This window comes from Tupaia chinensis, unplaced genomic scaffold (assembly GCF_000334495.1).
Source record: "Tupaia chinensis unplaced genomic scaffold, TupChi_1.0 Scaffold000093_1, whole genome shotgun sequence".
Taxonomy (NCBI): Eukaryota; Metazoa; Chordata; class Mammalia; order Scandentia; family Tupaiidae; genus Tupaia; species Tupaia belangeri.
In genome coordinates this window covers 10,454,900-10,464,515 of record NW_006159555.1, presented here as the reverse complement: position 1 = coordinate 10,464,515, position 9,616 = coordinate 10,454,900, and the positions used below count along the sequence as shown (strand labels likewise).

Here is a 9,616-nt window from a genome sequence, read left to right as displayed (position 1 = left end):
CTTTCCCTCTGCAGCCAAGAGTAAAAATGCTTGATTGAGCTTTGGATTTCAGGCTCTGATGGGAATTCAGGCTCTGACTCTGGCATGTAGGGTTGAACATAGAACTTTCTTCTTTAACTCAAAGATTTAATGGAGTCTCCAAAGATGGCTGTTTTTTCAGTCCAAGCTTTTTTTTTTTCCCCCCCTTCCCCATTTTATAGTCTAAAGAGAAATGGCTATAGTTTAATGAAGTTGGTTCTGGAGGTTTCCCAGGTCAGGATGTACCAGCTCTCATGGCAAGTGACTCTTAGGTCTTTTTTTTTTTTTTTTTTTAAGTTTCTTTATTTCTTTTGTGTGTGTGTGTGAGAGAGACAGAGACAGTCAGATAGAAACAGGTAGCCCTGACAGTCTCACCAAGCCCTCTTCCTTCCCCCCCAGTTGGGATCGTGGGTGCACCCAGATGTTCAAATTGACATGGGATTCAAGCCCAGGGTCTTCCCATGTAATACCATTAGCACTCATAGGTGCCCTACAACCTATACCATGTGGCTGGGCCCCTTTAGATCGTTACTAACCACTAAGACCCTATCACTGTGCTCTGAGGAGATAATAGGTAATGATGGGTCTGAAGTGAGGCTTCTCTAGGGACAGGGACATGCTTGAATCGAGACCACCAAGCCAAGTGCACTGTGCTCGTGTGGAGTAACTTGTTTGGATGGGCACATGGTGCTCTGTTTTGTCTTCTAGTTCACTGTCCAGTCATCAGAGCAGCCTCTCCTCTTCGCACGCAGCATTGTCCTCAAGCACGTCATACACAGTAAGTGTCCGGGGACTCTCTTGTCCACACCCTGCATATTGAGGTTGGAGCTTAGGCACATAGTCACATGCAGGTAGAGCTTTAGTTTGTTGATTTTAAGTATTTATGGTGATCAAGACTCTCAGTTTGAATGCAGTGTCTTGATTTAGTTATGTGGTTTTAGCTGCTGATTTTCCTAAGCATGGAGGACACTTTGCTTCCTTATTCATGCTTTCTTAGAAGAAGCATTTCTCTAGACATAATATGTTGTTGGCAGGGGTGTCAGGTGGTGAACATGGTCTCAGAAATTTGTTTAGCCTTCTGTTTGTTACAGCAGAAGAGGTTCTGTTTTCTGGGCCTTGTTATTCTGAGGTATTTGTAAGATTTCTGGAAAAATAAGCTCATTGCTAATTCCAGCACAGGCTCCACTAACAACCAGGTTTAATGAAGATCATTGTTTCTCGTTAACCCTATGTTACTTTGTGGAGGCAATGGTTGGGAAGGACAAGGGTATGCTTAGGTGAGAAATATCCATCCTTTACCGTGAGCACACATGTCTCTCTGGGACCAACAGTACTTGCATTCCACTTTATTTATGGTTCCTTTTCCAGTGGTAGCCACTTGGGATCCTGTTTGGTCTTTTCTGTGTTATTCTCTGACTCAGAGGCAGAGACTTTGGGAAAGTCCACATTAAAGAAAGAAGTCTGGGGGCCAACAGATGGTGTAGCATTTATGTCCAGTCAGGTGGGGTAGCATTTGCATCACTGGACTCCCATGTGGTCGACCATGATTTGAGTCTCAGACACAGTGTCTTGAAACACCTGCCAGGTGTGTGTGCATGGGTCCCCAGGATCCTGGGAGGAAAAGGAAGGAGAAAGGATTGCAGTGTGACCATCCCTCTGGGGGGATGATTTCTTACTTTCCATCTCCCTGTCTCTTTCTCTCTGTCTCTCTTTGGCCAGTGCATGTACTCTAAGGCAAAAATATCTACTAATAAAAAAAGAAGGAAAAAGTCTGAAGAGAAGAAGGGCAGAAACAGAGGCAGAAGTACACTGTTGGGGAAGCAAAGTTGGGAAAGATTCAAGTAGGACTGCAGATCACAAAGTTTTGACATATGCCAAAGAGTAATCCTGGATTATGGTTATTGAAGTGTAGCTTAGTGAGTTTGCCATTGGGAGAATGGTTTTAAGTGCAAGGGGTCAGGCCGGATTGTGATGAGTGAGGAATGAATGGAGTGATAGAGAAGATGGGGTTGTGGGAGGCTCAACCAAATCTAAGAGGAAATTGAGCATATGGTAACTGGAAGGAAAGGTGCTTGGAAAGAACAAAATGTCCATGCTCTTGGGCAACAGGAAGCATCGGGCAAGGTTTAGTAGGCAGGCCCTTGAGCAGGGAGGAATCTGCATGGGGAGGGCAGGAAAATGATGAAAGAAGGATCAGCTCACCTGAAACGAGGTAATGAAAAAGCGGCAGTCCTATCCTTCCATCAGAATCTGGCTAACAATGTGGCTTTCAAACTCCATTCCAAGCGAAATCTTCTACATAGTCTTTTCATAAAACACACAGTCTAAGGTCAGCTGGTGGTATGATATTTAAGGCAGCAGCATCCCAAATGGCCAACTGTACAGTTCGAGTCCTGAACCTCCTGAACCCAGTGACATGAAAGCCATGCTAGGCACATGTGTGTGCATGTCTAAAATCTGAGAGGAGAATGGTAGAGAAGGGATTGTGATGTGGCTATTTCCCTAGGGAGATGATTTCTCACTTTCCCTCTCTCCTTGTCTCTCTGAAGTGAACGTATACACCCTATAGTAAATTAAACACACACACACACACACACACACACACACACACACACACACAGGCTGTCGTCCTCAGTGTACACCACAGAGTGGATGCTGCTGCCTCTCCATACACTTATCTCTGGGCTCATAGGAACAAGCTGCCCCCTCTCATCCTGAACTACATGGTGCTGGCCTCTCATGCTTTGTGGCACTGTTGCAGAGGTCCATTGCTCTTGTCCTCAGAGATAGTGCATTCTTTGTGTCTCATCAAAATCTCTACATCATAGAATTCAAACTGCCACAACCAGAATTGTCTTGTCCAATGAGTCCTATAGATTGTCAGTGTGATAGAATTGTCACAATGCCAGTATCATCTCTGTATTTCCTATGAAAAGCTATAAAAAGATACATTTAAAAGTTTTTCATCTCTTATAAGTTTGTGATATCTCACTTTGTCTTTCCTTTTTTTTTTTTTTTTTAAACTTTATTTACTTTATTTTTAATTTGACCAGAGAGAGACAGAGAGGGAAAGTGAGAAAGCAAGCCACCAGGGCTGGGACCCGAACCACGGTTAGCTATACGGGAGTCCAGCACCCTTAACCACCACGCCACTTGCCAGCCCCACGTTGTCTGTTTTTGATCATTATTTTTTAACTCATGAAACAAAACATGCACACAGGAATTTTTCCCTTTGCTTTCTGCCCTTTATTTTTTTTTCTGTATCACAAATGAGAGTATTCTATACACAGTGTTCTTTTTAACTTTTTTGATACTATAGCAGTTTTGCAGCTGATCACCTTCTATATATGTGTTATGTATGCAGCTCTGTCGGGTGGGTAAATCCTGGAGATAAGATTGCTAGGCATTTGTCATCTTACAGAAGCTGCCACATTGCCTTGCATAAGGATTTTAACCTATTCACCTCCTACTTGACAGTGAATGAAATGTCCTGTTTCCCCACAGCCTCCTGAAAATGGTTATTGAACTCTCATACTTTCTCAGGGTGTTAGGGAAAAAAATGGCCTATTAGTATACATGTTTTTGGAATTATTTTATTTAATTTTATTCATTATCATTATATTATTTTAAAAATTTGACCAGAGAGAGACAGAGAAAGAGAGAGAGACAGAGAAGGAAGGTGAGAAAGTAAGCTGCCAGGTCTGGGACTCAAACTACAGTCAACCATATGGGAGTCCAGTACACCATGACAGCTGCTGGCCACTGTTAGTATAAATTTTTTTTTTTTGGAGAGGTTTTCGCTATAGCGTGCGTGCGCTTGCCAGACAGACAGAGAGAGACATAGAGACAGAAAGTGAGAAATCACCCCCCAGGAGGAATGGTCACGCCGCAATCCCTTCTCCTCCATTCTCCTCTCGGGATTTTGGGCACGCACGCACACGTGCCCGGTGTGAGTTTTAAGCCACCGCGTCCGGGACGCGAACTGCGGTCGACTACGTGGGAGTCCAGTGACATAGCCATTACGCTAACTGCTGGTTCCCTTAAACCTTTTTTATGTTTGAAAGCCATTGAATTTCCTTTTCTGTGAGTTGTTTATATTTTCTGCTCATTCTCAGATAAGCCCTTAAGTCTTTTTCTAGGCACCCTCTATATTGGGTAGATTAGTAACCCTTTGTGGTGGGAGGTACAGATTTTTTTTAGGTTTGTCATTTATTAGTAATTTGATTTTTCATATAGTCAGCTGTCTTTTCTTTCATAGTCTTATCATGGTTAGGTCTTTCCCACTCTGACATTATAAAGGAAACCGTCCTTTCTTCTATCTTCACTTCTCTGTGCCCCACTGGATGGATTGAATGAGACCTTTTAAAAGAGGTATTATCCTGTTAGCCAGCAGTGTATACCCTCACAGTTCTTGGGGTGAGGGTGAGAGGCAAGAGCCCATTTGGGGGCAGCTGAAGAAAGGAGCTGAGTGATTGCAGGGTTTCTTTGAGCAAATCATGAACTGGTTCTCCTGCGAGTGTCTTTTGTATGCATGGGACTGCTCATTCACTGGGAGGACTGGCCAACCTGTTCTTGGTTCTTGGTGGGTGGTCTTGGTTAGGTCTGGCATCTTACAGAGGAAGTGGCTTAGGGGCTGGGCTGAGCAGTGTGCCTGCTAGAGTTCTTGCCACTCTGATTCTGGTTCACTGTGCTGAAGGGACTCCTGGAAACTGTTTTCAGCTGTCTTCACCCTGGTGGGTCTAATAGTTCTTGTGGTTCTTTGTTCTGTACCTCCAGACTTGGAGACTGGTCTTAGTGCTTTTTCTTATCTCTTTGGAACTCACTTTGCCCAGCCAGGTATATCTCTTTCACTTGCCCCTTGAGTGCTTGACACCCTTACAGTCCTTTGTTATAAGAATTGAGCTGCTGAGCAGGATTCCTGGAACTTAGGAGCCTGTGGAGCCTCCTGCTTGGTCTTGCCTTTCTTTCCTGGGTGGATCTTGTTGAGCAGGCATAACAGCAAGCCATGCCGTTAGTAAGCCCTGGTGAGGCATTTGTGGCTTACAGAGTGTCATCAGGTTTTGTAGTAAAGCCTCTTGGCCTCCTGTGGCTTACAGAGCAGAGTAGCTAAGAAGCCTAGTAGAGGGGATCCCCAAAAGACTCTGAACTGAGCTGGGATGCCTGTGACCTGGTGGTCAAGTCTTCTGAGGCCGTTTACTTTTCTGTGAAGCGGGCTTTTGTTCTATATTCGAGTGATTTGTGTTCTTTTATAATCCAAAGTTTATTTGGGATTTCTGTGCATCGATTCAGATATAAAAGCATGAGAACTTTCTTTGAAGAAATTTTTTAAGGGAGTGTTTTAAAGGGTTTTGGTCAGAGAACTCAGTTTTAATAGTCTTGATACCAGTTTATGAGTTGTGTCCCAATGGCTGACCTGGAGCAGTGAGTACAGACCCCCTGGATGGTTGCATGGTTGTCTCAGACCTAAGGCTATAGCCCAGTGTCAAGCCAGGCTCTCTCAGCTACCCCCACCTTTGTCTCTAGACCTATGTGTCCTGGTTTTTGTTTTGCCAGCATGCCAGTGTCGAGAGTACCCCTTCCCTCCAATCCTCCGCCACCTTCTCCACGGCAACAACCTCTGCTTTAAGCACCACGTCTGCAGGTGGCAGCCTGCCCAATAGCATGAACACCGTGAACAGCCTCTGCCTGGGTGGGACCACCATTAGTGCACCCAACAGCAGCACCAGGGCCACACCCCTGGTGACCTCAGGTATGTGCTCCAGAGACTTCTCCTGCCCAGCCCTTGTGTTCATATGCTCACACTGGACTTCCCAAGTGAGGCGCCAGAGGTACCTGCCAGGGCATGGTGGGTTGCTAAGCATTAGATTATATTCTTACTCTGGCCCTGCCATTGCCAGAGGGCATGTACAATATCTTGGAGAGAGAGTGTGTGTGCACTCACCGTCAATTGGGGCCTGGTCACACCACAGTCCTTCCTCCTTTTCTCCATCCTGTCAGGATTTGGGACCTGTATGCACTTGTGCCTGGCTTGTTTTTCAAGCCACGGGGTCAGGATTCGAACTGCGGTCAGCCATGTGAGATCCAGCTTTCTGTCCACAGCATTTAACCACTGCAGTCTGGTACTGTCCCCGCTGTCAGGTTTTGCTGTGTGTTCTGTTCTCTTCAGGCCTGATTCTTCCAGCCCTGAATGTGGCTGGACAGAATCTGAGTCTTCTGAGTGGGCTCTCCCTGAAGAGGATTCCTGGTAGCTTTTGTGCTTCTAGCTACCCAGACTTTTCTGTCCTTGCTCATCCCTGGAGCAGAGTTGACATGGTTGCTTGGAGGGATTGGGAACAATCTGTCATGGGCTCTTCTTGGCCACTTTGTGTGTCAGCCAAATGTGGCTAGCTGTATGGGCCAAGCAGACTTGTTTGGTAGAAACTGCCCAATCTTACCTTTGATACAGCCTGTCCCTCTCCTGGCACTGCACAGCTTCCTCTTCCTATTGTGAAGAGGCAGCTTGTTCCTTCTATTCATTTTCTTGGTGTAGTGTGACCTTTGGGATTGGGGCAGTGGAGGTGCTTCTGTCTGGGTACAGAAAATTCCAAACTGTTGGGGCATGTGTGTCTCATCTCCCCCGAACCACATCACAGCTTGGTCCTCTGTACCTTGGCCACTGCCTTCCCCTCCAGGCCACAGCCCTTCCTGGGCAGTATTGTGGCAACCATTGAGCTCAGTGACCTGTGCCACCTCCTAGAGAGGTGAGGAATCTTACTTTTGTGGAAGCTCCTTCACTCCATTTGATTTTCCCTCTGCAGGCAAAGCACCCCCAAACCTTCCCCAGGGCGTTCCCCCGCTGCTGCACAACCAGTACCTCGTGGGTCCTGGAGGACTGCTTCCTGCCTACCCGGTGAGTACATGGTGAAGTTTCTGGCTACCCCAGCTCCTCTAACTTCAGTGACTGGGACATGGCAGGACCTCATTAGGGGGTTCCTTGGGATGGACCAGGGATACTGACCTTGGGCTCTTCAGTTTCTGAGACCCATCCCTTCCCTTCTGAGCTGGTATGTCTTGCTCCATTTAGACTTCCATCATCTTTTTTTAAAAATAATTATTTTATTTAACTTTATTTTATTTGCTTATTTATTTTAATTTGGCAAGAGAAAGTGAGAAAGCAAGCCACCAGGTCTGGGACTTGAACTGTGATTGCCCATGTGGGAGTCCAGCACCCTTAACCACCTCGCCACCAGCCAGCCCCCTTAGACTTACATCTTTAAGGCAGGATCTGTTTCCTCAGCTCATCCTGGTCCCATTCCTGGGTGTGTCCCACTTCCCTATTCTCTCAACCTTGTTTTGGCCTCTAGACAGGCCTGGGCTTCCCAGGATATAGTGTGTGGTCCCTTACATGCCCTTTCTGGTCTTTGCACAGATCTATGGCTATGATGAGCTTCAGATGCTACAGTCACGGCTGCCAATGGTGAGTGAGCTAAGAAAGGCATGGTGGAGGGCAGTGGGATTGACTCTTCTACATGGCCCTCCTGTCTTGGCCTTGACTGCACCCTTCCTGGTCCTCAAGATCCTCAGCCTAAGGGTCACCCTCAGCACCACCACAGAGAAAGCCGTTTCCAGTGATGGTTCTGCCTGGTGTGACTAGAGCTTTGGCATTCAACTGTCCTACGCTCATCCCTAGTGAACTTGGGGCCTTGGTGGGTCATGCCCCTTAATAAATACAGGTCTTAATCTTTCCTCTTTACATTTCTTCCCCCTTAAGAAAAGTCACACGAGGGGCCGGCAGGTGGCATTGTAAAGGGCGCTGGACTCCCACATGGCTGACCATAGTTCAAGTCCCGGACCTGGTGGCTTGCTGTCTTACTTTCTCTCTCTCTCTCCTTGCTCACTCTGTCCCTTTCCGTTCAAATTTAAACAAATAAATGGATAAGTAGAGTTAAATAAAATAATTCTTAAAAAAAGAGAAAAGCCACATTAAAAAAAAGAAAAGGAAAAAAAAAATGCCATATGACAAGACAAAGTTTGTTTGCTCAGCTGAATTGAGTGACAGAAATTGACAGGCTGGAAGGTCCCTAGATGGTCTGGTCTCTTACCGTTATTTGTAAGAGTGCCCACGTTCCTGGGATATCCCAAGCTGTTACAGCTTCATTCTGAGACCAGGGCTGTCTTCTTGCTCTGACCCTGGGTTCTGTGATGAGCCTTTGTGTCTACCTTCCCTAGGGTAGCCATGTTAACAGGACGGAGAAGAAAAGCCTACTTTTGCCCCTGCCAACTGGCAGGATTTCCTCCTGGGTAGTCATTCTTCTTGGTCTGGCATTTTCCAGGGAACCCATAAGTTGTCTGAGGGTTCTTAGCAGTTTGGACAGTGGTGTCCATGGGATGTGGTCTTTTCCTGATCTCTGAGCAAGAGGCCTTCTCCCCAGTGGGATGTCATCTGTCTCTCTTCAAACTCTTTCTTCCTGGTGCTGCTCCTTCTTCTGCCTGACCACAAAGAGCTTATGGGTTACAGGTATCCCCTCCACCTCCTGGCTTTGGTTTCAGAAGAGCAGCTTTTCTCCCTCTGCCAGGAGATATTCCAGAGGCAGAGCCTGAGGGCTAAGTGGTTCGCCCCCATGTGCAGACACAGAAGGCTACCCATCACTCTGCTGCCTGAGGGACTCTATTCCAGATCTTCCAGGAGCACTGGGACTTCAGGAATGATGTGTGGTCCTATGTGAATTTGGTTCAGTGGGATCCAGCCCAGGATTCATCCTGCCCCTCCGGCTCTCCATGACTCTCCACTCTTGTTCACTCAACTCCCTTTCCTTTTGTGCCTTAAGGGAGATATCTCTTGAGATATATGACAATTTATTGCTACTTACTAGTCTCTACTACTATTTTCCTTAGTTCCTTTTAATTTTCTCATCTTTTATGAAAGGGCTCTCCCTTTTGGGCCTTCTCTGCTCCTTACCCCAGCTCTCTTCCTCTTAGCTCTCTGCCTTCCCAGTCTTGTCTGTCCTTGGGTCCTGGGCTAAGGATGCTATGGGTTTCCTGAAGGTTACCTGGAGATGTGGCCCAGAGGGTGTGAGCCCCATTTCCCACCAGGATGGCTTCCATCTGGCTGTGACAGGGCATTGTTGGTTGGCATGGGTGTAGGGCAACACACAAGGTTTCCCTCAGGTCTGATGCCAGGTATGTCAGGTTCTGCCAGAATGCTGGCTACTGAGTGAGGCAGGGCAGATCTCCCCTGCTCCACGGAACTCTGCTGTTTTGCCCTCTTTGCCTCCACTTTGTGTGTCTGCTCTACTCCTTCTGGGTTCTATGCAGTGTCAGCATTGCCAGGGCAGATAGCGTAGTGAAAGCCTTACCAGGGGCCTGCTGGCACCTGTGCCTACCTGGCACTGCACCTTGCTCCCTTTTAAACTTTTTAGGCATCTTCTCTCCTGCTGGCTCCTTTCCCAGGTTTGTATAGTTTCATCTCTCTTACTAGCCATTCTTTAGCCTTTCACACTGGCAAAGCCAATAAAATTGTTTGGCCTGTGGCATTCACAAGCACACATCTATGGCATAGGATGGGTGTGTGTAAGAGGGCCTCTAGCCTCTGCAGGTTGGTCATTTGCATGTTGGTTGG

The 9,616-nt window shown here is 46.8% G+C and overlaps 1 protein-coding gene across 5 annotated transcripts in view; it reads left to right on the top strand.

Annotated features, from left to right (window-relative positions):
* The window catches only part of UBAP2 (ubiquitin associated protein 2), a 118,037-nt gene that overhangs the window by 105,169 nt on the left and 3,252 nt on the right, over nucleotides 1–9,616 (top strand). For 4 of the 5 annotated variants that reach the window (XM_006143113.2, XM_006143110.2, XM_006143109.2 and 1 more), the window contains 4 exons: nucleotides 727–796; nucleotides 5,572–5,767; nucleotides 6,816–6,907; nucleotides 7,427–7,474. In XM_006143113.2, the coding sequence (XP_006143175.1) occupies nucleotides 727–796; nucleotides 5,572–5,767; nucleotides 6,816–6,907; nucleotides 7,427–7,474 (406 nt within the window). The remainder of the gene's footprint in view (nucleotides 1–726; nucleotides 797–5,571; nucleotides 5,768–6,815; nucleotides 6,908–7,426; nucleotides 7,475–9,616) is intronic. The other variant, XM_006143112.3, reaches the window with a different exon arrangement.